General features: G+C 57.8%; 1 protein-coding gene across 1 annotated transcript in view; it reads left to right on the forward strand.

Moving 5' to 3' along the window:
• The window catches only part of EPHB3 (EPH receptor B3), a 38,557-nt gene extending 13,756 nt beyond the window's left edge, over positions 1 to 24,801 (forward strand). The window contains exons 2-16 of the mRNA XM_019503377.1: positions 3,565 to 3,629; positions 4,609 to 5,281; positions 17,611 to 17,766; positions 18,061 to 18,396; positions 19,341 to 19,465; positions 19,641 to 19,809; positions 19,899 to 20,004; positions 20,538 to 20,590; positions 20,902 to 21,024; positions 21,135 to 21,382; positions 21,898 to 22,113; positions 22,255 to 22,404; positions 22,503 to 22,696; positions 22,967 to 23,122; positions 23,575 to 24,801. Coding sequence (XP_019358922.1) covers positions 3,573 to 3,629; positions 4,609 to 5,281; positions 17,611 to 17,766; positions 18,061 to 18,396; positions 19,341 to 19,465; positions 19,641 to 19,809; positions 19,899 to 20,004; positions 20,538 to 20,590; positions 20,902 to 21,024; positions 21,135 to 21,382; positions 21,898 to 22,113; positions 22,255 to 22,404; positions 22,503 to 22,696; positions 22,967 to 23,122; positions 23,575 to 23,683 — 2,871 coding nt within the window. The 5' untranslated portion in view covers positions 3,565 to 3,572 and the 3' untranslated portion in view covers positions 23,684 to 24,801. The remainder of the gene's footprint in view (positions 1 to 3,564; positions 3,630 to 4,608; positions 5,282 to 17,610; positions 17,767 to 18,060; positions 18,397 to 19,340; positions 19,466 to 19,640; positions 19,810 to 19,898; positions 20,005 to 20,537; positions 20,591 to 20,901; positions 21,025 to 21,134; positions 21,383 to 21,897; positions 22,114 to 22,254; positions 22,405 to 22,502; positions 22,697 to 22,966; positions 23,123 to 23,574) is intronic.
• Positions 24,802 to 25,505: the final 704 nt, after the last annotated feature.

The following is a 25,505-nucleotide window of genomic DNA, read 5'->3' on the forward strand; positions in this document are numbered from 1 at the left end:
TCCATTTCCCCATCTGTCTCATGGTGATTGCGACCTCCTTTGGGAAGGACCGGGCGTGTAGGCTAGATCCGCTGCCTGTTCCCTGGGGCACTCTGAAAAGGGCTATTTAAGAGCAGGGGTCATTTGCTTGAAAAGCCTTATTTAGTATCTGGGCCTCTCCAGCTGATATATAACACTCCCTCCTCTTGGCCCTGGCTGACAAGGGGCCTCTTTGCTCAGAGGCTTTGTAAATAGCCCTGAGCTCAAAACAGAGAGATTTGCCTTCCTCCCCAGTATGGGGCAAAACCTCTTTCTTCCATGCTGTCCAAGGCAGGGGCCATGACTTGCTTGCATCCATCTGTCCCACCAAGTGTCTTACCCTGCTGCAGCAGAGGCCCCCACCCTGTTCTTCCAGCCATTCACTTGGCTGAGAAGAGTGGGGAAAAGATCTCCCCAGTGAACAAGCCGCATTGCAAAGCCAAGCTGTGTGCAAAGCCTGTAGGAGCATCAGTCGTGTAATCTGTCTGTGCAGTGACATCTCCAGAGAAGGCCACAAGCCTGGTGCGTGGCCCAGACGCAACCCACTGCTGTCCTGACGGTGATTCCTAATTGCACTGACTCCTCCGCCTGTCTATGGCGGAAGCCCTTGGAAGAAGACCATTTCAGCCTGGATGACTTGAGCAAGGAGGGCTCTGGGCCATGCCTGGCATCCTAGCAGCAGAGCATCCTAGAGCTCCTTGGCTGGGGCTACTGCAGCATGGGGGGAGTGGAGCCACCATCCTACAAGGGCTCTGCAGGGAGGCTGCTTGAGGCTTGAGTCCAGGTCTCCCTTGGCATGCAGGCCAGGTGGGCCCCCTCTTTCCAGGGGCACCCTGCCACGGTTCTGCCGGCTGGTCTCCAAGCAAGGGAATCGGTTGAGGCAATTCGTGGAGGTGGCTGGTAAATGGAGTTGCCCCTCAGCAAATCCCCATTCACAATTTTTTCTTCCTTCCTTTGCTCATCGTCAACCCAAGACTTTCCCAGCCAGGAGAGGCCGAGTTGAGGGGAGCCTTGAAGAGGCAATGGAAGACAGTCCAGGGATGTTACTGTTTGCCCTCACCCTAATTGCAACCCAGGGTCCTGCGTATCTGGGTGCAGCAGTGGTTACAACCTTTTTAGACTACAGGCATCCCTGGATAGATCAGAGACACCCCATGGAAAATGTCAGCTCTTTATTCTCGCTTGTTTTTTGCCTACAGAAAAATAGAGCGGCTTTTTTTGTTGGAAAAACTCAAAAGGACCGCAACAGGTCGAAATATTTTTAACGCGGTGGATTCCTGTTCGAAAGCACTGGGTTTACCTTGCGAGCTGTGTTTGCACACCTAGCAGGGGTGACGTGGTGTGCACCCCACAGTGCCAGGGTTGAGAAGGGCTGGCTTCATTCCTCTAAGAAGTAAATGGGACGGCTGGAGACTGCGTGGGAGCAAGCAGGAGCCTGGTGCCCCAGCCATGGTGTGGGAGAACTCCCACAGCCAGAGCTTGGGAAATAACCTCGTTAGGGAGGAGTTGGGTGGGTTTTGGACTGACGGCTCCTCTGTAACAGCGCTGCGTGGCTGATGCCAAGTGCCCTGCAGGGCTGGCTCCTACCCCATTATTTAGACCAGGGGCAGGTGAAATATGGCCTGCAGGCCAGATCCAGCATGCCAAGGGATTTTATCTGGGCTGTGGCGGGTCCCTTGGCTGGCCCAGGTGCTGGGGGGCAGCCTGGGCTGTGGCATGTCTGCCCGGTCTTGTCTCCACACCGCCCCGGGTGCACAGCAAGGCTGGGGTGGCATGAGGGCCAGACTCTGCTTCCTCGCAGCCCTATGGGTGGTGGTTCCTTCCAGCTGCCTGTCAACCCTGCGCCCCCCGCCACAGGTGCCAGATACAGCAGGCGGGCAGGGTCTCCATTGAAACTGGCCCAGGACCCCCGCGGGCAGGGCACGCTCACCTGGGCGGTTGGGATGGAGCTGTGGGATGGACGGGGAGCAGCATCCAGGGCCGGGACTGGGATTGCAGCCCCATCCCATCCACCCAGCTGAGTGTGCCCTGCCCGCAGGGGGTCCCGGGCCGGCCTCCACAGACACCCCTCCTGCCTGCTCCGTTTAGTAGCCTACCACTTAGGAGGTTTTGGGGAGCTGTTGCAAGCCGGTGGGGAGTGCTGACCCAGCCCACAACAGTTCACCAAGGCTCCCTAAGTGCCATGGGAGCAGTGGGGCTGGGATTCTGCTCCTTGGCGCTGCCACGTTTTTGGGGACGGACATCTCTCTATTACTCAGCAAGCTAAGATGGTGGCTCCATGAGTAGCTCCATGGGACTGGGTTTCCAAGGCTCCTGGAAAGCATGTTAGAGGCCTGGCTGCCTCCAAGGGAGCTTGAGAGCCACGGGGACACCCAACCCTCTCCCTAGCAAACAAGCGAGTTGTCCGCTTATGCTCCGAGGACACGTGCTCAGGCCTTCCCGAAGTCCACGACTGCTGCGATGCCTGCAAGGGCGGTCAGCAAGGCAGGGCAGCTGCATTCGGGAGGAGGGTTTGGGGGGCCGCAGTCTCCCTAGCGGGGCAGGGCTCGTCGCACGGCTCAGGACGGCGTGCTGGCCGTGCAGCGGGGTTTTCCTGCGACTGCTGTGCGGCCTGTAGCAACCCCCCCCCACACACACACACACTCCCGGGGGAGGCCGCAGCAGCTGGGGCCCCGGGGGGAGCTGCCTGTGGATCTTGTAACACTTCAGGAAGGCGAGTGCAGGTGGTCGGAGCCGAGCAGTGTTGCTTGGTTCAGGTGGGGGCCGCATGCCCCTAGGCCTCTTCCTCTCCCTCGCCTCCTCCCCCTCTCCGGAAACATCGTTGGGGGTCAGCCTTGGGGTGACAAGGAGGAGAGAGGCAATTTGCTGCTAGCCGTGACTCTGGCCCCGCGCCGCACTCGGGTCCGGGCGGGAGCGGCCCGGCCTCGCTGCGATTAGCTCCAGCTGGCTGGCGTTCCAGCCTCGCAGACAGGCGTCTTGCTCCCCCAAGGCTGGGGCTGGGGCTCTTCGGGGAATGCTGACGGGGAGGTTTGCCTTGTAATCCGCTCCAGGAATGTTGGCCAGACGGTCAAATTCTTCTCCCCTCTTGTAAAAATGAGTGATGTGGGGCGGCTCGGGGAGAACAGCTTGCCGTCCCTCCCCTGCCGGATAAACCTGCCCGGCCTGCACCGCCCCGTCATGGGAACAGGCCCTTTCAACCCGCGCCACGGTAAATACACGCCCGTGCCAAGAAAGGAGGAGCGTGCATGTGGGGGAAGGGGACTCTTCCCCTCTCTGGCTGGCCCTGATGGGAGAGGGGTTGCGTGGGAGGGTGGTGCATGCCTGTGGAGTTGGGCTCTGGGTGGAGGTTGCTGAAGGAAGTTGGCAGATATGTGGCCATTGCTTCCTCCCAGAACAAGTCCTGTAGGGACGTCTCTCTTCCCCTTCCGCTGGACAGCAGATGGGAGGCATCTCTAGTCTGTCGTGCTCTGTCCCCGAGTTATTACTTTTCTGGCTTTTTCCTTCCCACACCCTGACCTCATCTCCCAATGCTTGTTCTCCCTGCAGAAACCCTGATGGATACTAAGTGGGTGACATCCGAGTTGGCGTGGACGGCTCATCCGGAGACGGGGGTAAGCCTTGCTTCCTTGCTCCAGGCACTGAACGGCAAAGGGAGCAGCTAGTTCTGGTCCATTGTGCTTTGGACCATGCCTTATAGCTGCATCTTTTGGACTCTCTCGTGTTGCACGTCCTCTGCCTTGCAGAATTGCCTCTGGCTTTTCCAAGCCTGCCCCTAGGTCATGACCACTGGAGTCTGGCTCTCATGCCACACAGACTCAGGCCCAGGCCTGAAGAGCTGCCATGCTTTCAGGGAAGGTGGGGAAAGGGATGTATTCAAGGTGGCTATCATGGCTTCATGGTGGTAGGAGTGTGGGTGCGTGCTGCTGTAGCTTTGTTGCTAATTGCAGTGTCCTCCACCTACACATGTACCAGGTAAGTGCATAATTTGCTTAACCAGATAACACCGTTCCTGACCCAGTTCACTGACTATTGCTTCCATCCTAACAAACATCCAGTACCTGCATATTGGTCATGTGAACCACCTAAGGGCATGGCACTTTTCAGACCCGCTCTTAGCTTTACGATGCTGTTGTCCTACAAATAACGGCACAGAAATGGTGCCATGAAATGGCTGTCAGAGAGCTGCTGTCAGAAGCCGTGCAGTCTCTGGGAACTTGCAGCCCTGATGCTGCCTGTGTCTCCTCCTTTGCAAGGCTTCTAATAGCGTCCCTGAAGCTGAGGAGCATCTATCGTGTTCAAGGCTTCTGGCAGCAGCTGGCTATTAGAAGTCTCCAAAATGGTGGGAGGTAGGCTGTTGAGGCGCTGCTAATATTGCAGCTCTGACAGGGCTGTCTTCTAAAGAGCACCGCTTGCATTCATTTTGGACAAGCGCATGCTCTGGAGAAGCGCTTAGCTACTCTCGGGTCCTCTGGAGTACCTTGCAGTACATGTTCCCAGTGGTGTCTGGGTCAGAGTCCAGCAAAGGCTGCGATTTGGAGCCTGTCGACTGGCTGTCCCAGCTACTAACCCATTCGTCTCTCTCCATGGCAGTGGGAAGAAGTTAGCGGTTACGATGAAGCCATGAACCCCATCCGGACCTACCAGGTGTGCAATGTGCGGGAAGCCAACCAGAACAACTGGCTCCGGACTCAGTTCATTCAGCGCCAGGACGTGCAACGCGTTTACGTGGAGCTGAAATTCACTGTGCGGGACTGCAACAGCATCCCCAACATCCCAGGCTCCTGCAAAGAGACCTTCAACCTCTTCTATTACGAGTCGGATACAGACTCAGCTTCAGCCACCAGCCCCTTCTGGATGGAGAACCCCTACATCAAAGTGGATACAATTGCCCCCGATGAGAGCTTTTCCAAGCTGGAGTCCGGCCGCATGAACACCAAGGTCCGCAGCTTTGGGCCTCTTTCCAAGAATGGGTTTTACCTGGCCTTCCAGGATCTGGGCGCCTGTATGTCCCTCATCTCTGTCCGGACTTTCTATAAGAAATGCTCCAACACTATTGCTGGCTTTGCCATTTTTCCAGAGACCTTAACTGGGGCAGAGCCCACGTCCCTGGTCATTGCTCCAGGGACGTGCATCCCCAATGCGGTGGAAGTGTCCGTGCCTCTGAAGCTGTACTGTAACGGAGACGGGGAGTGGATGGTACCGGTTGGGGCTTGTACGTGCGCTGCTGGATACGAGCCGGCCAGTAAGGATACCCAGTGCCAAGGTAAGCACTTGCCTTAGGTGACTTCATCCGGTTCTTCTCTACTGGGGTATGAGCCTCCATGCAGAGGATTTGGGTACGTCTGCTGGGGTAGTTTTATAGAGGCTTCTGGAGATGCATGCTGTGTCCTGGAGATTTGAACTTCCGACCTGAATGACAGTCTGAGTTTTAGGGGTCAGCATCTGAGTGCCCGAAGTCACTCAAGCCTCTGAGCCCACACACGTTGCCTGGTTAATGCACACTGATTCTTTGCTAGTGCTCAGTGGGGTCTGTGACCCACACCTGTCTCAGGTGCTTGCTCTTCTCCTGGAGTGAATGCCATGTTGGGTCAGAGGTGAGGCCTGTTCTGGGACCACGGTTCTTGGAGTCCATCAGAGATGCAAACGTGTTGGCTGCAGATTTGGGTCTGTGAACCTCATTAAAAACAGCAGCTCTTCCATCCCCAGCCCCCCCGCCCCCTTGCAGCCCGCACACACCTGTCCCTTCTCCCCATCCTCTTCCTCACCCTTTATATAAAACCACCTGCAACTGGAATGAATTGTTTCTTCAGAAATCCAATTTCACATCGAGGTCGCCAAGGCATTCAGGAGGCCCCGCCGTGACTGGGGCCCCGCTGTGCAGACTGCTGTAAGAACCTGTACAAAGACTCGTGGGCCCTGCCCGATAGAGCAGACAATGGAAGACGGGAGAGGGGAGGGGAGGGGAGCTGTGGGGTCAGATGCACACGCACATGGAACTGCATCGTTAAGGAGGTGGCAGCTGATCCCACCCCTTCCTGGAGCTGTTGCTAATCAGCGTTGTGGCAGAGTTGGGTCTTGGAGGGTGGGTTGGTTCTGGGGGGGCATCCTGCGTATAAAGGGGGCAGCAAGGGGTGTATATAGCTGTGCAAGGCTGCATGTCACCATGGTCCTGGTAGCTCCCAGCTAGGCAGCCACCTTTGCCGTCCCTTCCGTTTTGTGGGCTGGCTGCTTCCCAGGGGAGGAGAATGGTCCAGGTGTCCAGAGAGTGCCCCCCTCGGTTGTGGCTCGTTACCCCCTAGAGTCACTCCTGTCAATGTGAACAGCCTCCAGAAAAAACAGCCAGGAGGAAGGCATGCTCTCCTGGGGCCTCTAGTTCAGGCACTGCTGTCTGCAGACCGTCCTGAGTTGCCAAGGATTTGGCTGTCCCTTTGTGTGGAGCTTTGTACCAGATGGTGAGAGGCCCCAGATCCAGGGATGGGGCAGGAAGGTGGATGTTGGGCCTTGGAGGGGTGCCAGGTAGGCATTGGGTCTTAAACATGTTGGGTTTGGTGACTAGATGGCTACAGAAAGTCTGGAGTCAAGCAAATGGCATTGGGTGAAGTGAGTTTGGGCTCTCGAAAGCTTTATGCATCTCTGATTTTAGTTAGTCTGTAAGGTGCATCCTAGATGGTTACATCCATCCGCGATTGATGGTCCTTGGGGCTCAGCAATCCTGGGGGCTGGATTAGTGGCAAAGGCACCACGTTCAGGCCAGTCCTTACACAGGCACCTGTTCGAGAGGGTGCTGGTGGCTGTGCTGGGTGAGAGGCCTGGAGTGGACAGACGTTCTTGTGGACCCTCGAGGAAAATGACAGTCACCTGTGAACACAGGAACTGTCCCCATGGGAAAGGGTCCGGATCCCTGGGGCCAGCTCCAGCTGAACTACCCCTTGTCCATGTTGTACAAGCCTGTCCGGACACCTTGGGACCGGCAGGGCCTGGTGTTTATCAAATAGGAGATTTCCTTTGCACTGAGGTCATCCCAACCTCACCCCACATTCCAGTAGAAATCCTGCTTCCAGGCAGGCCAGGAGCATCCTAGAGCAGTGGATCTCAGCCAGCAGGCCACGGAGGCCCTATGGGTTGGCTCTGTGGGGGCGTGAGGTTAGCTGACTCCCCACCCCCAAAATGGTCCTGGTGCCAGAGTGCTTTGCACGTACCAGCGAGGCAGCAGAGCCACCTTGGCGTGAGTCTACGGAGAGCTGATTTAACCCAGGCGCAGCCCTGCACATAAGTGGCTCTGGTACGTCCAGGGCTGGAGCAGCCTGGCACAGCACAGGGCACGGGTTAGACTACAAGGGTAGGAGGGATGAAGAGCTATTGCAAGGTGGGCTGGCAGGGACCACCCTCCTGGGCCATCAAGTCCAGTCCCCTGTGTTTGCAGGCAGTCGTTAACCAAAGGCATCCCCAAAATTGCCACTTCCAACCTGCGCCCACAACTACAGAACGGGAACACCAAGAAGGTGAGGGCACTGCCATTGGCCTGGTGCTGCGGTGTCAGGGAAGGAGGATCCTAGGAAGAGGGTCATGCCCTGCCCTGCAGAGGAAGGCAGAACCCTCCACAGTCCCTGGCAGGTTGATCAAGGGGAGTAATCCCTTCCTGACCCCAGGCAAATGAGGGTGTGTGCTGTAGGATCAAACAGGCCGAGGACTGGAGTCTTAAGAGCTGGCAGCTGCTGAGGCCGGACTTGCAGCATCTTTGGCACCATAGTCCCTGCATGGAGGTCTTGGGAAGATCTGGGTCCCTTAGCATTTTAGGGTGGAGGGTACATGTCCACAGGACGGGGTACAGAACCTGCCTGGCCGGATGGGGGGAGATGGTTGGTGTTGCTGTAGGGCACCGTGTGTGCAATAGGGAAGAGAGTCCAGGAGAAGGGGCTTGTCCAACTTCACCATTATAGCCTGCGGGGGGTATCCATCTGCGGACAGCTGACCTCTAGGGCCCCTGCTTAGAAGGGGGCCATTCGCTTGGTTCCCTGTTCTTGGCCCAAAGTCTGGGGAGTGAAGATGGGGCTGCCGGCTGCACCACGAACATGGTTTCCCCTGGATCCTGGGGGGTGTGAGCTCCATGCTGCGAGGCGGCAGGTTGGTGTCTCGCCTGGAAAGGAGCAGCCCCGCCGTATGCCGAGCTCAGAGATGCATTGTACCTCGAGTGGCTGGGGCTGCGGCTTCTTCGCTTCCCTTCATCGGCAACGAGTGGGAAGGTAATGGAGGTTCGCCCACGCAGCGTTCTGCAGGAGCGACCGACTGGAGCAGCCCGCGAGACTCCAGTGCCGTGTTGTGCCTGCAAGTGGCACATCTCGGGGGGGTGGGCATGGCCCAGGCCAAAGCCTTTGGCTTGGATTCAGGGCTGGGAGAGAGAGATTCCTCCGCAGACAGGCAGCACAAGGTCCGATCAGCAACAGTATTCACGGTGCCCCTGGAAAACTGCTCTTTGCCAAAGGAGGCCCCCCAGACACGGATCTCCAAGGTTGTGCTGAGTGAGCCCTGCTGGGGTCGTCGCCCCTCTCCATCGCTTCCTCGCGAAAAAAGTTGCTCGAGAGGTGGTCTCTGTCCTATCTGCCTTGCCTGCAGAGACCTGCTTTGCCCCAAAACCACGTCCCTCGCTGGGGACTCCTCCGCATCGCATCTGTCTGGTGTGCGGGTGCTTGAGAGGAACCTTTGCATTTCCCTAGGCAAGTCTCGTAGAGCTGGTGCAGCCATTTCTCTGCCAGGTGCTTGCGTGTCTAAATGGAAGCAGCTGACGGAGTTGGAGGGCCTGGGGAGCCTCCTCCATTTTTCTTGTCCCTTTACCAGTCGTTTTGCAACTTAGACTTTTTTTGTTGTTGTTGTCCTCTGCACAGTGGGAATTGTCTTGGGGGAACAATCAGGAAGCAATTGGCTGCTGTTTCTGCCTCGCAGGCAGCCGCACAGAGGAGCTGGCTTCTCTGCCGTGCTGCAAAAGCGGCCTGCGAGCAACTTGATCTTGGAGCGCGCCTCTCGAATCGGAGCATGCTGGCCCGACCAGGGAAGTGCTGCCCCGACGGGCCCTGTCAACACCGCAGCACCCTGCCCAAGGGAAAAGGGAGCGATGGATGCCCTCGGTACCCGTGCAGGGAGATGGTTACCCCCAGCTCCACGCTCCTCTTTGTGGCGGTGGCTGAGACGGTGGGCGAGGATGCCTCCCAAGTGCCAGATGGCATTTTAATAAATAACAATACCTAGTTTACTGCTTAGATGGGATAAGCCCAGTCTTAAATCCCACCGCTCCCATGACTTTTTCTGTCGCATTCAAAGATCTCCTCCTCCTCCTCTTTATCTCCACCCAGAGCCAGGATTAGACGCTGCATTCAGGCCTGCTACAATGCAGCTCGGATCCCAGTCCCTCGGGAGCCCAGGGCTCAGCCCGCCAGGCTCGAGCAGCGTCTTTGGCATGCTCTGTAATGCGATCCGTGAGCGGGTATCTGGAGCTCTAGTCAGCTGTTGCCACAGCATTGATTTGGCATCTCATTCTCAGGCTCATTTTCTTGATTTAATTAGCACGCAGCCCTTCTGGGGCTTGCGCCTCCCGCTGCTCTCCCAGGATGGGGAGCTGCGCAGGCAGCTCTCACGGGCAAAGGGAAGCTGCTGACCTGGGACTCAGCTGCCCGAGAGGTGCTGCTGCTTGGCCCCATCTCGCGTCTCTGGAGCTCGGTGGGGTACAGGAAGAGAGGTGCCCATGGGACCAAACCCTCTGGCTCACAAGGGGACACTCCCTCTGCTCTGCCCCAAACCAGCAGCATTGTGAGCCTGCAAATGCGAGGGCACTGGTGTACAGAGGCAGGACCGAGCCCCATGGCCTTCGTGTTTCACAGCTCCATCCTGCTGGGTGGGAGAATTGGAGGGTTCAAACTACCCCTGCTGGGCTCTTTCTCCAAGCCCAGGTGCTCGGCTGGGGCGCAGCAGCGTCCGGTATACAACCACTTAGCCTGAGATCCCTCTTGAACAGAGGCCCGGGGTGTGCCTCTCACCCAGCCTGAGCCAGCTGTGCCATGGCACTGCTGTAATACTTCTGCTTAACCACTGGCACCGGAGGAGCAGCAGCATTTGGGTCTGTGCTCGTTCATCTCCCTCTGCCTGCAGGGAAGCACCCCTTTGGGGGACAGCCTGCCTGGGGACACTTTTGGGGGACAGCCTGCCCGGCAGCTCCTTTGCGTGGCATTCATCACCCCAGACCAATGCCCTCTAGAGAGCCTGGCCCTATACACACGCATTCATTAGCAACCTATGCCCATATGTTTGCTAGGGGATGATCATCCTGATCATCTGAGGCAAGATGTGACTATCAGAAGGGGAAAAGGGTCGGCTAAAGCACTCCGGATCCTACAAAGCACTGCCCAGCTTTCCTGACTCTTACAGTCTCCACCAGCATTGTTCAGCTCCAGTCAGTCCAGTACGTATGTGAGTGTGTAACCACCTGGAGAGGCTGGCACAGTGCTGTCCACACGCCTACCCTTGATCCCTCAAACCGGCTTTTTCTTCAGACAGTCTCCTCTCCAACGCCCTGCACGCCAAACCCGAGCCCTTTCAAGAGGCGATGCTGGGCCGCGTGACCTGGTCGAAAGTCGGGTTTTGTTGTTTTTGGTGGGGTTTTTTGTTTGTTTGTTTGTTTGGGGTTTTTTTAACAGATTTTAAAAAAAAACCAAACTTTTTTTTTTATTATTTTTTTGCAATCAATGACTAATCGAAACGTCACCAGGAATTAGCAAAAAGAAAAGTGCCAACTCAGCACGGCACTTGTCGATAGCTCACCGCTTCGCATTCGCATTGCAACATGAGGCTGCTGTATGGAAACCGGGAAGTGAAACCGCCTGGTGTTAATTGGCGAGATGACGACAGATTAAAGATCTCCCCGGTGCAGGGTGAGAAGCCAGCTTGAAGGCGAGCTCTCCTGGGTTTCAGTCATCTGCTCCTCCTGATGTAATGACGGCAACTGGCCTTCCTAGTGTCACGCAAGGCTCTTTAAATCAGAGTTGCGCTTCAAATACAGAAAGTTTGAAATTTCCCTGCTTTTAAAATTCATTTTTCTTGCACACGGTTTGGCCATAACCACTCAGGCAGCCAGAGGCTTTTCTTTCCTTTTTTTCTCTAAATTTTACTCCAATCGCTTTTGGACAGAAGCAGCATGAAATATTTCAGCCCAAAGGGGGTTTTTTTTCCCCAAGAAATCAAGTGCCTTTTTAAAATAGAGGCTTAAGCACAAAGTTGCCACCTCAACCGTAGCTCAAGCGTCGCTGCCTTGACTGTAATCCATCTGTTGGTACTTGAGAGAGCAGCGGGAGTGAACTGTGCAGGTTCATAAAGCATGGATTGTCCCAGGCAAACGTGATTGCCGCCTTTAACAAAATTACAGGGTAGCTGGACAAAGGGATGTGATGGGTTTAATTTATCTAGACTCCGGCAAGACTTTTGCTTCAATCCCTACAGGGAAAGGGATAGAGAAATTGGAGAGAAGCTGTCTGGGTTAGACTACAGTAGGGTGGATAGAAAACTGGCAGAGACCTTAAACAGAGTAATTCAAGGCTATTATTCACCTCTAATAGGGAGCTGTAACAAAGCACAGCCCTCCAGGGGCCGGGGCCAGGGCAGAGCACTATGGCTTCACTAATGATCTGGGCAACGAGGGTCGCTGCATTGCACACAGCTGAATTTCCAGCGTGGAGCCATCCCTCCCCCTTCCAGGCGGAGGGAGGGGGCCCCAAATCATCAGCGAGGCTTCCAGTTCAGTGTGTGTGTGGCTCGTTTCTCCTTCCCCACATCCCAGGCAGTAATCGCAGGCTGGGAGCTGCGTGAGTCACTGCTCTGTGATGTTGGGATGATTTATTCCAGTGTTTTTCGGCTCCCTCCCTTGGCCCTTATTCACAGGGGTGGGGCTTTCTCTTTGGAAAGCGAAGCTTCTCGCCACCAGACCACCTTGCAGTACCATGCCGTTGGGTTTCCAAGGCTGGGTGGGTCCACGCTAGGGTGGAAGAGCTCTCTAATGACAACCCCGGGTGCTGCCGGAAGCGGTGGCCTAGCCCGGGGGGGCCTTTGCTGCCCATGCTGCAGCAGGCGCTGTCGCAGGTGGGATGCCAAAATGAAGTCCCAGCCTTGTTAACAATCCTGCGGCACTTCTCACGTGGCCCCTGTTGCAGGGTTACTCCCAGTGTCCTGGCCAAAATCCAGTTGGAAGACTGCCTTCTCCGAGCCTGTTGCTTCCTTCCCCACACTCGGGGATTGCTCGAGGCAGGGATTCTGCTTTAGCTCATGCCCGGTTGTGCCACAGCTGCTAAACGGTGGCTGTGTCCCCTCTGGAGGTGGCTTCACACGCATGTCTCCTTTCTCAGCCCCAGGCTGCAAAGTGGCTTTTATTTGAAGACACCTCGGCATGAAAAAGCACAGGAACGCCGGTTCCCGCTGGCTGGGGCACCTCCCGTGGGAGACGCCTGCTCCCAGCTCAGCAGGTCCCGGGTCAGTCCCACGGGGATGGGCTGATGCTGTGGTGGTCACAGGCACAGGTCTTCACCCAGGAGTCAGTGGGTTTGGCCATTCATCTGGGCCGTGGACAAGCTGGGTGTGTTCCCTGCTGTGCTACAGGCTTCTTCTGTGACCTGGGCACATCACTTTGGCCCAGGACATCCAAGGGCATTAGGCACCTTGCGCCCATTGACTCTGATGGGGATCAGACACCTAAATGCCTCGGAGGGTCTCAGCTGTTGCCTGTCCATGCTCCAGCCCCCTCCAGTAACACAGGTGCCACCTGACAGGGGTGTTGTGTGAATCCATTGAAGCTGGTGAGACAGCTGGGGGGACCAGATAAGCCCCCGGGACCGGAGTGGGGCAGGTGGGGCATGCTTCCCTCTCCCCTCCGGGGAGCAAAGCAAGACTGCTGTCCTCTGTGTGCTATCAGGGATCCTGCCAGAGCCTGCGTGGATGGCACAGCTGCCTGGCCGGAGACTGCGTGGATGGCACAGCTGCCAGGCGCGAGCCTCCTCTGGATTGCTAGCCTGAAAGCTTGTCGGGATGGCTTGTTGTCTTGCACTCCGCAGGCATCTTTTATCCCAGTGCAAAATAAGTCGAGGCAGCTCGCTGTAATGGGTGCCAGGGACAAGGTGTGAGTTTAGATGTAGGGTCATGGATGGTGCTGTAACCCAGATAGCAAAATACCCCACCCCCAGCCACACCACCCCCCCCAGGAAGGAGCGGATGCCTTTCTCGGGGCGGGAGGTGCTAATTACCCAGGTTGGAGCTGGGCCAGCACACCTCAGCTTCCTCACCTCTGCCAAGCGGCCCTTGGAGCACGCGGGCTTCCTGCTCTGCGCCAGCTCAAAGGGAGTGTCTCTCTTATTTTCCTCTCCTGCCTGTATGATTTTGCATGTCCCCGGTGGGTTGAGGCCACTTTCCACAACTGGAGCGCGTTTGGCGGCTCCTTCAGCCTGACGTGTTCCTGTCCAAGTGGCTTTAGTCACTCCTCATCCCTCAGCAACACGGTTCCTTAATTCTGAATTTGTATCCACCCCTTCGTAACTGGACGGGGCTGGAGCCGGGCATGCCGACGCGGCCGGGGGTGGACTTCGCAGGCCTGCAGTCTCTGTTGCAGCTGCAGTTTGCTTGTGCAGGGATCCCCTGAGCTCTGCTGAGTTGAGTCCCAGCCCATGTGCAATGTTCTTGCTGGTCCTGGGTTTTCAGCAGAGCCCCCCAGTCCCGTCAGCTGGGAAAAGCCAAGCTGTGCGGTCTGACGGGTGGAAGGCTAGCTTGAAGGACTAGACTCTTTTTGCTGGGGAGAGCCTTGACAGCCAGGTAGTGCCAGCTCAGAGTGGATCAAGTGTCTTGTCCAGCTAAGTCGAGCCCCATTTGCATCTTACTGCAAAGCCCATGGGACAGACAGCAGCTGCTACGAATCCACCTGTGGAAAGTCTCTAAAAACCTGTGAGCTGGCCTCCAGGTAGACTTCAAGGACTCTGCTTTTCCAGCTAGGAGAGGAATGAGCTGGTGCCTTAATGAGCAGTGCCTGGTTCTTCCCCGGGGGATGCTGCTACTCACCTGTCTGGCACAGGAGGCACCTGCCAAGACAGCCCCACAAATGGGAAAGAGCTTGTTCTGGGACTGCTTGCAGGCACGGGTCCACGGGGGCTTCTCAACACCACCACAGTGACTAAACTGCAAGGAGGGGTTGATTTTTATGGGTTGCAGAGCCCGTCGCATGTGTACTGCCAGGCATGGGGGTGTCGCACGATGCTCCCGGCCCATGGGGAGCTGCAGAGGCCCTGGGTGCGAAGCACTCTTGCAGGGAGTCGGGGGGCATGGTTGGGTGACACAACTGAGAGTCCTGGAGTGGTTCTGGACTGTGGTCCTCATGCTGGAGCCTTCCTTCAGCATGCATGATGGGCGGAGGGTGGTGCAGCTTGTCACGCGGTTAGGGAGGCAAGTAGGGATTTGTTCCTTGAGCTCCACTTTGCATCGGTGGGTGCTGCAAGAAATCTGCAGGGTTTGAAATGGCAGAGCATAAACAAGCCCAGGGCGTGGGGCCTTTCACAATCGCTCCCTTTGCAAGGCTGCGGTTGCCAACCAGAAAACTTCCCACCATGGGTGTTTTGGCTGCACCTCATGGAAGGAAACTTCCTCCAGCCGCTTCCCCAAGGTGGCATGAAGCTCTCCCGCGGGGCAGGGGGCCGTGGTGTAGCCAGCGTGGAGCAGGACTCGGCTCTGCGGAGGTGAAGCTGCTGGAGGTTACCTGCCTTCATATCCAGCTTCTCTCTAAACCCTGGGGTTAGGGCATGTGGGGTCAGAGCACGGCTTTTTGAGAAGTGGGGAGGCCTTCATGGAGGTGAGAGTGCAGAGGATGTTTTCCAGCTGTTTGGGAAGCCAGCATGGAGGATGCGGAGCAGTCGTGCCAAAGCACAGCAGGGGCCGACTAGCTGCTTCCAGCTCGAAGGCAGGCCACCCCATCTCACAAAGGATACGGCAGGAGTAGGAAAGGGGTAGGGAAGGGCAGCAGAGAGGAGCAGAGCTGTGGAACAGCCTCCACAGGAGGAAAGGTTGCAAGGGCCAGGACCTTTCAGCCTGCAGAAGAGCTGACAGAGGCACATACGACTGAGGTCTTAAATCACTAAAGGTCTTGGGGCGGGGAGCACCTAGGAAACTATATTTTTTTCCAACTGTCACAAGAACAAAGAGCACCCAGTGAAATTCAGGGAGCAAACAATGGAAAGTGCTTTCTTTCCACCGCACATTATTAACCTGTGGAACTCCCTGCTGCGGGACATTGTGGAGGGCAGTAGTAGTAGTTGTAGCCTTATGAAGGGTTTGGTAGTCTTGCAAAGAATTTAGATTATGGGTTGTATGGGATGGTTCGGATAGATCCTGCCTTGGGCAGGGGGTTGGACGGGACGGCCTCTGGAAGTCCTTTCCAGCCCCACTTCTCTGCGATGGCGGGTGGCATGTGCTTGTAGAGGATTGGCCTCCCAGGGCCTGAGACGCCGCAGCCTATGGTAGCATACAGCCGGCTGCCGGAAAAGATGGACCTTGCATGGCAGTTATGGTCTGAATCGGCCCCACATCCGTGGCCAAACCGTCTTCTTCATGACTTGGTTTTTGCCAGGCTGATGCCAGGGCGCAGGAGCAGTGTCGTGAGGACAGATGGGGCTGCTGGAGACGGGGGTCAGTTCTGCAGTATTTTGCTGCTGGGCTCCATCAGGTTCAAGCGCTGTTAAGGCTTCCCTCAGGTCCCTTGCTAGGCCCAAAGGCTCCGTTATTCGCACCAGACCTGGGTCCCAGGTCCTTTGCTTGGTGAAGGAGGTTTGTAGGAAGCAGAAGGTTTTTCAGATGTTGGCGGCAGCAGCAGAGAAACAGCGGTTTAGCAGTGCTTCTGCTGGAATATCTTTTATCTTACTTGACAAGCTACTTATGTTGGCTTGGGGACAGCTGTGTCACAGGGACAGCAAACTGACGGGAGGGCCTGAAAGGAAAGGTATGGGGCGGGGGAATGACAGCGTGCCAGCTTTGGTGCAGCATCTGCTGAGGCTGCTGGTGTCAAGGGCAAAGCCCCTTTTACCAGCTTTGTTTTTGCGGAGGAAGGTGAAGTGTATGAAGAGTGCTGCTGAGCAGAGGTTATAGACACCGGTGAGAATGGAGACCTCAAGGCCCTGGAATCTGCGGTTAGGAAACAGGATTGCAGGTCAGGTGGGGCAAATGCAATGGGAATTGGAAACAGAGGTTGAATGAGAAAGGAGACCGCTGGGAAGGAGAGAGGCCAACAGGTCAGAGAGCAGCAGACAGGTGAGCTTGCAGTGAGATATGGCTGCAGAAAAGGTTGACCATGAGCTGCACGTGCAGGGGAATCTGGAGTATGGCTCATGGAGGGAAGAGGGTCTCAGTCCACCTAGCTCAGGTCTGGGCAGCATGGGTGTATGCCGAGGGCTAATGGGGTGCATACAGGGCCTGGGAGGGGAGTGTTGGGCCCAAGCACCAAGGAGATGCACCAGCCTGAGACTGAGATCCAAGGAGCTGGAGAAGGTAGTGGGCGCCGTGCTTTCATGGCCAGTCCTGGACACACTCCTGGTGTGGTGGCAGCTGACTGCAGAGGGGCTAGGTCCCCATCCACATCTGACTGCCGTTGCAGGGCTGCCTCCGTCCTAGGTGCTACTCTGTTAAGAGCTGGGCCAGAGAAGGGAAAGCCATCCTGCCTGGTCAGGCAGTGCCCCAGGGCCAGCTGGGAAGGGCACCGCACACTTGCACTGTCACAGTGGGCAGCGAAAGCAGCAATCGCAGACCTGGGGGAGGTCTCCAAGGGCTTGTCTGTCCTCCTGTAGTGACCAGTGCCCGTGAGGCTGGGCCTGAGCCCTCCCAGCCCAGCTGAGTCTGCAAACCTGATCCGGTCCAAAACTTCACCAGTGACGCTGCTTTTGAGCTCACTGGAGACCAAGGGCAAGAGATCAGGTGCTGGGGATGAGCCTGGAGCAGCAGCCTGCCCGGGTGGGGATGTGTGTATGTGGGGCACATCAGGACGGAGCAGCCTTGGGAAGGCAGAGAGGTGGGCATGGGGTCCCAGGCTCTGTTCATGACTGCCCCCTCCTCTCTGGGGGCTTGAGTTTGTGCTCTCATGTAAGCATCCCAGCAGCTGCCCAGCGCCCACAGACCTAGAAGATCATCTGGCCCCACTCGCAGCAGACCAGTCACGCTGTGGGGTGGGAGCTCGGTTCAGAAAGGAGCCAGAGGTGCAATGCTCTCTGCCCACTTCTCCCACAGCAGCCCCGAGGCAGGCGCCAGGATCCCTGGGCTCTGCAGAAGGTCCCTGCATATTGCTGGGGGCGTCTGGGCCTTAACCCTGTGTACTCCACTGCTGCCTGAGAGAGCCGGTGAGCCTTGTCAGGAGGCTGGAGGGGCCTCCATGGCTTCTCACCAGGGCAGGAGCCTCAGGAGCAGCTAGCCACGTCTGCCCTGGGGCTTCCCAACTTTTGTCGTGCTCCTTTGCCTCCTGCCCCAGGCAAATCTGATGCCCTAGGAGGGGTCTGTTTGGTAGCAGGTAGTAACACAACTTATACTTCCTTCCCACAGCCTGTGGTCCAGGGAGCTTCAAGTCAAAGCAAGGGGAAAATGCCTGCTCCCCCTGCCCGCCCAACAGCAGGACAAGCTCCGGGGCGGCGACTCTCTGCACCTGTCGGAATGGCTTCTTCCGGGCAGACGCAGACCCGGCGGACAGCGCCTGCACCAGTAAGCCTGGGAGCACGCCAGCCCTCGTGGTGGGGGTAGGGGTGGGACAGGACTGGGATCCTGCATTGCAGCTGGCTTTGAGTCTGGGGTGAGTTCTTCTGCTCCAGTCCCAGCTGGCCAGCACAGAGCCTGGTGCAAGATTGGGGGTGCCTTGGATGAATGCTGCATTGCACAGACAGACTGGGTGGGGATCCAGCCCTGAGGGCAGCAGGCTGCATCCTGCCTCCTCCCAGGGCCAGGCCGGGCTCGGGGAGGCCCCACTGGCTCCTCCTCTGATGCGCACCTGGTTTGCAGGCGTCCCATCCGCTCCCCGTAGTGTCATCTCCAACGTGAATGAGACTTCACTGGTGCTGGAGTGGAGCGAGCCCCGAGACACGGGTGGCCGGGATGACCTGCTGTACAATGTCATCTGCAAGAAATGCAGCGTGGAGCGCCGGCTCTGCACCCGCTGCGACGACAATGTGGAGTTCGTGCCCCGCCAGCTCGGCCTCACCGAGCGCCACATCTACATCAGCAACCTCCTGGCGCACACCCAGTACACCTTCGAGGTCCAGGCTGTCAACGGCGTGTCCAGCAAGAGCCCCTATTCCCCCCAGTTCGCCTCGGTCAACATCACCACCAATCAGGCAGGTCAGTGCACGGGGTCACGGCAGGGAATGTCTCTCCAGCAGCATGGGGCTCCCTGCTGGAAGTCTCCTTTGTGCCCTGCTGCCGGCTTAGAGCGCCTGCATCTAATCCCCTGGGTAAATTTCTCCCTGCATTTGAAGACGTGTCCCTGGAGGGAAGAAGATCAAAACTCCATGCAAACCGACTGGGGGGGTAGCTGGGGGATGCTCCAGAGATGCTACGGCTCTAATCCCCGCGCATTGTCTACCCACAAAGGCAGAGATGGGTCCAGGGAAATTCAGTCCTGCCCAGTACTTCGACGGAGCTGCTTGGTGAACTCTCCTTCAGCCCCTGGGCTGCCCAGCTGCTGCCACCCTTGTTCTTCACGGGTCTAGTCTGGGGCAGAGGGTGGAGCTGAGGCAGGTGGGAGGAGGGGAAAGTGGCTCCTTGCCTGTGGGTGAGGCCCGGCTTGGTTTGGGGTTTGGAAGCGTCTCCCATTGGCTGCTTCCCAGTGCCGCCTTGGCAGAGTGCAAACTCAGCGGGAATCGGCTGGGATCCTGCTCTCCTGAAGGAGCTGCTGTCACGTGGCCCTCAGGAGCTGGCTGGAGCTGCCTGACCCCAAGCTTCCTTACCCAGAAAGCAGCTCCCAGGGCACCTGGGTAGAATGGGAGCCCTGGGTGTCCTTCAGGCTGGCTCGGGGCTGCAGTGGAAGGGGATGGCTCTGGGTGGCCTGGCAGTGGGTGGGTCTCGCTTTCTGTCTGACTTGCAGCATGAAATAGGTGGATGCACCTGGGCCAAGCCTCGGTCAGAGAAAACTTGTGTTGCTGGTTGATTGAGGGGTGCAGTGGAGGTCAGGTCTTTTGTGCAGGGGAAATGTGTGGCTGAAGACGTGTCCCCAGCTACCCTGGGTGGAGCACAAGGCTAACCCAAGCCCACTCCTTGGCACACATCTCTTCTTTGTTTTGTAGCCCCCTCGGCTGTTCCCACAATGCATCTGCACAGCAGCACCGGCAACAGCATGACACTCTCTTGGGCCCCTCCGGAGAGACCCAATGGGATCATCCTGGACTATGAAATCAAGTACTTCGAGAAGGTAAGGCAGAGCCCAGCCTCTTCCCCCTCCTACACCTGCTGACTGTGGGCCTTGCTGGAGGAGGATCTGTGTGTCCAAGTCTGCTGGGGCAGAGAGCAGGGGAGTGGGTCCATGAGCCTGTGAGGGCCAGATAACGTCATAGCAGTGACCCCCCAACTTCCTCTCTGCCCCACAGCAGGGCCAAAGCGATGGCATCGCCAACACCGTCACCAGCCAGAAGAACATGGTGCGCCTGGACGGTCTGAAGGCCAACGCACTTTACACCGTGCAGGTCCGTGCACGCACTGTCGCTGGCTACGGCCTGTACAGCCTCCCTACCGAGTTCCAGACATCTGCAGAGGATGGTAGGCACCAGGGCTTGGAGTCCCTCTTCCTCCTTCCCCTCTTCCCTGCTAACCACCTCACTCTGATCTGCCTCCCTTCTCTCCTGCAGGCTCCAGCGGAAAGAGCTTCCAGGAGCTGCCCCTCATCGTGGGGTCAGCCACCGCCGGGCTGGTGTTCATCATTGTCGTGGTGGTGATTGCCATTGTCTGCTTCAGGTACTGGCTGGGCATCCCCCAGAGCTGTCAGGGAGGCAGGGCTTCCTCCCTGAGGCTCTCAGCAACTTGATATGTGGTTCTCTGTGCTCCAAAGGGAACAGACACATGCATAAAAGGGGTCTCCCCAGCAGAGGGGTCCTAGAGTGCTCTAGGGTGACATGCCTGGGCATGGAGTGTGCCTACACGGGGCACTGCTGGAACCCTCCCCACCGCACTTCAGCCACCGTCTCCCTGGGCACATCCCAGCCCAGAGCTTTTGGCTGGGTACAAGCCCATAGGGGGACTCTTAGCAGAACGATAGAAGAGCAGGCGCCTCTCCCCAGCCCTGGGGCAGAACGATCTTGCTCCTCCTGCTTGTCCTGGCTGGGCTGCAGTCCTAGGGCTGAAGGCGAAGGAGCTTGGCAGCATACAAAATGCTTTAATCCCACTGGGTGCCGCAGCTGAGTGTCTGTTTGGTGGCAAGTCCCAAAGCAGGCAGCAGTCATCTTGATGCCTGGCACGACTGATGGGGTCTTCTTGTCTCCTTGGCGCAGGAAGCAGCGGAGCAGCACGGACCCGGAGTACACAGAAAAACTGCAGCAGTATGGTAAGCGCGATTCTCAGGCCTTCCTTCACACTTCCCCACCCCCTGCACACTACAATATAGGAGCAAGTCTTGGCCCTGACACCCCTGCAGAAAAGGGCACTAGGGCATGAGACCAGGCAGTGTGCATGCCCATGCCACAGAGAGATGAGGAGCGGTGGTTCGTGTGACTCAGGCCAGGGGATGGCCTTGGCATCAGCATGGAGGTCTGCACCCCAAGGCACTCTCCTGTGGGTATCACAAGGAGAAAGGAGTAGTGCCTCCGGTTCTGTGCCTCTCCCCTGTGCTGGCCCTGACCTGCTCTGTCCTCACAGTCACTCCTGGGATGAAGGTCTACATCGACCCCTTCACCTATGAGGACCCCAATGAGGCTGTCCGGGAATTCGCCAAGGAGATCGACATCTCCTGCGTCAAGATCGAGGAGGTGATTGGAGCAGGTGAGTCATTGTGTCCCTTCTCTCACCCCCTGACTGGATGCAGCCGGTGCCACGTGGGCTGCTGGCAGCTGCTTTCAGTTGGTAATGGTGCCGCTGTCCGTCCTGCGCAGGGGAGTTTGGGGAGGTATGCCGGGGCCGCCTGAAACTGCCGGGTCGTCGTGAGATCTTTGTGGCCATCAAGACTCTGAAGGTGGGTTACACGGAGCGACAACGCCGGGACTTCCTGAGTGAGGCCAGCATCATGGGGCAGTTTGATCACCCCAACATCATCCATCTGGAGGGCGTAGTGACCAAGAGCCGGCCCGTCATGATCATCACAGAGTTCATGGAGAACTGCGCCCTCGACTCCTTCCTCCGGGTGAGGCTCATACTGGCCCAGACCCATGTCCAGGGGTCATCGGAGGCTTATGGGGAGAGGACGCAGGGACCCTTGGGCAACTTCTGGCCTTCACTCAGGCCAGGGTCGGAAGAGGCTGGGACCCTTGGGCCACTCCTCAGCATCACTCAGGCCATGCTCCATCAGGCATGTGCTTCCCCAGTGTCCCCAGAGTAGCTGTTCCCATGTTTGTGCCTGGGGGCAGGGGCTCTTTCAGAGGAGTGTGGCAGGGTGCGGGCTGGGGGGATCTTACAGAGGAAGAAGGCAGCAGCATGTTAGTGTCTTCTGCTTTAGAAAATCATAGCGTGCCAGGGTGGGAAGGGACCTCAAGGGTCATCTAGTCCAGCCCCTTAAGCCATCCTAGACAGACACCTGCCTGACCTCTCTGGCCAGCTGAACTGAAGTGGTTCACAGCCCTCTGCCATCCATTGCAAAGGCAAGGACCAGGCACTCTCCCCAGAGGTGCCCTCTGACTTATGGCCTTTCCTTGCTGGCAGCTGAACGATGGACAGTTCACAGTGATCCAGCTGGTAGGGATGCTGCGGGGCATCGCAGCTGGCATGAAGTACCTCTCTGAGATGAACTATGTGCACCGGGACCTGGCCGCCCGTAACATCCTGGTTAACAGCAACTTGGTGTGCAAAGTGTCAGACTTTGGGCTCTCGCGCTTCCTGGAGGACGACCCCGCTGACCCCACCTACACCAGCTCACTGGTATGGGAGTTTCTCTTCGGCATCCGCTGGCCCACCCTGCTTCAGGGGGGCAGGGGAGAGTTAATAACACCCAAGGAGGGGGGCTGTGGGGAACCCCCAAGGTAGGCACTAAATAAAGGAGTCAAGCGTGTCTTCCCACAGGGTGGTAAGATCCCGATCCGGTGGACGGCCCCTGAAGCCATCGCCTACCGCAAGTTCACTTCAGCCAGCGACGTGTGGAGCTACGGCATTGTCATGTGGGAGGTGATGTCGTACGGGGAGCGGCCGTACTGGGACATGTCCAACCAGGATGTAAGTTATACTGGCGGAGGGGCAAGCTGGAGGGAAGTGTGGAGGAGGTCCTGGGGTGGTCACGGTGACTTTTATGCCTGTGCTCTGCATCCCGGCAGGTGATCAACGCTGTGGAGCAGGACTACCGCCTGCCGCCACCCATGGACTGCCCCACTGCTCTGCACCAGCTCATGTTGGACTGCTGGGTGCGCGACCGCAACCTCCGGCCCAAGTTTGCCCAGATTGTGAACACACTGGACAAGCTGATCCGAAACGCAGCCAGCTTGAAGGTCATCACCAGCGTCCAATCGGGGTCAGTGCCCTGCTCTTCCCTCTCCCATCCCCACCTTGCTTCCATGCTGGCCCAGACAGGCCTTACATCACACAGCCCTTCCCACAGGTGGAGGGTACCAAGCAGCTTGGGGGGCTGAAGAAAGATGGAGGTCAGGAGTCTAAGTATAGATGGTTGGTGGGGCAGAAGTGTCCTCCTGTGCTCATGTAGTGCAAGCCAGAAGCCTTCCCTCCCATCCTGCCCTCTGACTTAGGCACCTGACATTACCTGTGAGCTCTCTCATCCCCACAGCGTGTCCCAGCCACTCCTGGACCGCACGGTCCCAGATTACACCACCTTCACCACTGTGGGTGACTGGCTGGACGCCATCAAAATGGGACGGTACAAGGAGAACTTTGTCAACGCCGGCTTCGCCTCCTTCGACCTGGTGGCGCAGATGACAGCAGAGTGAGTGGAGGCGTGTGGGCGGCTGGGAGGGCGGCCAGCTCCTCCCACCCTAGCATGGCCATGCAACTAGGCAGGAGTGGCAAATGGTTCAGGACTTCCTCCCCTCCACAGAGCGGGAAAGCTCCTGCATCCCAGCTCTCACAACTAAGTAGCTTGTAGCTCCCCACGGGCAACAGGGGTTGGGATCAGAGGTGGGTCATGGGGGGTCAGAAGTGAAGCGAGCCACGAAGTTGACCAAGAAGCACAACTGTGTTGAAGACATGGAGATAACATGGATGTTAAATAACTCCTGCTGCCACGTTCTGGGCCCCAGTGAACTTTTGGGGAGTCCTCCCCAGTCTGCTGCAGAGGGAGGGAACAGCTGAGGGGATGAGGCCCTTACTCCCATAGCTCAGCCTAGGGCTGCCCAGCGAGCACGTACCCTTATTCACCGCCTTCTCTCGTTCTTGCAGAGACCTGCTCAGGATAGGGGTGACACTGGCGGGCCATCAGAAGAAGATCCTCAGCAGCATTCAGGACATGAGGCTGCAAATGAACCAGACGCTCCCAGTCCAGGTTTGACCGTGGCGAACTCTGGGATCAGAACGGACTGGAGGGAATCCTAAGGTTCCAGTTTGCGGTGCAGCCCGGCTTCCTGTTTTCCCCTTTGCGTGGAGCTCCTTGGCCTCCGACAGCCGTGCAGGATGGGACGTCCTGCCCCGAATCCCAAGGCGCTTGGGCCAAGAGGGAGACCAGCGGTTTGGTTTGGGTTTGGAATAGTGAGCCGGCGAGGCGTGGAGTCTTCATATTGAAGATGGATTATGGGACAGAGACCTCGCCCCCCTCTCCCCGTCCCGTCCCCACACCAGCGGCGCCAAGGGTCCGAGAGATGCTCTGCTGCTTGGATTTCCTTCACCCCAAGGTCACAAACTTTTGCTGACCTTGAAGTTCATCCAGAAAGGCCCGTGGGGACACAGCAACATGTGCTGGCCCTTTCTCATGCTCTTGGCCCAGCCTGGAAGCGGTGAGGGGGGTGCGGGGTTCCAGGCTAAAGGAACAACGGAGCTGAAGGAACAGCAGTCCCCCGGGGGGGCCCAGCCTGGCTTTCGCCTGTGCAGCCCAGACAATCATGTTCCCTCTTGCCAGCGCGGATCTGCACTGGAATGTGTCTGAAGCAGGGGGGTCGGCCTGTCTTGGCTCTGGCCTCCTGAACCCGAACCCGAACCCAGTGAGATTTACTATGCAGGGAGTTGGAAGGCCCAACTCCGGAGCGCTCGTCCCTCGTGGCTTCCGCAGCCAGATCCGGACGGCAGAGGAAGGCCTTGGGCACCAGTTTGCACAGGGCCGCGAGGCAGCCGTGCGGGCTCCTGCCCCGGGGGGGGAGCTGGGAGAGACGGGAGGGGGAGGGAAGGCCAAGCTGACTTGGAGAGCCTCTTTTTATGCAGAAGGAGCAGGTCCTGTCAGAGCGCCGTCTCGCCAGCACCTCTCCTGACACGCTGTGATTTGCTGCCAAAAGACTTTTCTTCCCGCCCCTCTCCCCCCTTCTTTCTCTCTTTCTCTCTGCTGTTTCTCGGACGCGAGCAGCCTCTCGAGCAGTAGGAGGGACCCCTATCCATGTGTGTGCGTGCGTGAGTGCTTGTGTACTGGCCGTCTGGACTGTGAGAGGGGGTGTGGGCAGATTAAAGGCAATAAGGATTTTACTTGAGTTTCCTTCGCTCAATCGGTCTCCCCCCACCGCTGTCTAGGACCTGCAAGGTACCGGCTCCTGGCTTCCTCTGGACGGGGCTTGGCCCCCTCCATCTGGTGGTCTCCCCTCCAGTCTGTAAATACCACAGGAGGCTGGCACAAGGGCTGGCTTTTCTCCCCGAGCCCCCCGACCTGCACAGCATGCCATGTTGGTCCTGTGGGGTCCTGCCCACAGACCCCACCAGCTTCTCCCCTGCCCGCAGCGCTGGCTAGGCAGCTTTTCCCTACAGAGGCACCTGATCCATGCCAGGAGAGAGCAGGGTTGTGCTCCCCAGCCCCGTGGGGAAAGGAAGTAGCAGGAAGTGGGGCTCAGGCTTGGTCCGGGCTGAGCCCCAAAGAGATGCATGTAGTGCAATATAAGCAGCTGTTTGCTGACCCCCCCCTCATGCTAAGACCAGTGGGGGAACGTGCCCGGTGAGGCACAGGCAGGCCACAGCTGCCACGCAGCTGCCGCTGGAGAGCCTGAGGAGGGTGCTCTGTTGCTAGTGCCAGGAGCCCTGTGTTGTAGGCCCCAGCCCAAACTTGAGCTGAGAGCAGCCAGGCTGATTGAGCTCACTCAGGCATGAGTCGGGCTGTAGTCTCGCAGCCGCTCGCGTGGCTAGCCCTCTTGCTTACACGTTTCCCCTGGGCTCCACCAGACCCCCCCCCCCCAACCCCG

The sequence above is a fragment of the Gavialis gangeticus genome, unplaced genomic scaffold (assembly GCF_001723915.1).
Source record: "Gavialis gangeticus isolate Ggan-Ray unplaced genomic scaffold, GavGan_comp1, whole genome shotgun sequence".
Lineage (NCBI taxonomy): Eukaryota > Metazoa > Chordata > Crocodylia > Gavialidae > Gavialis > Gavialis gangeticus.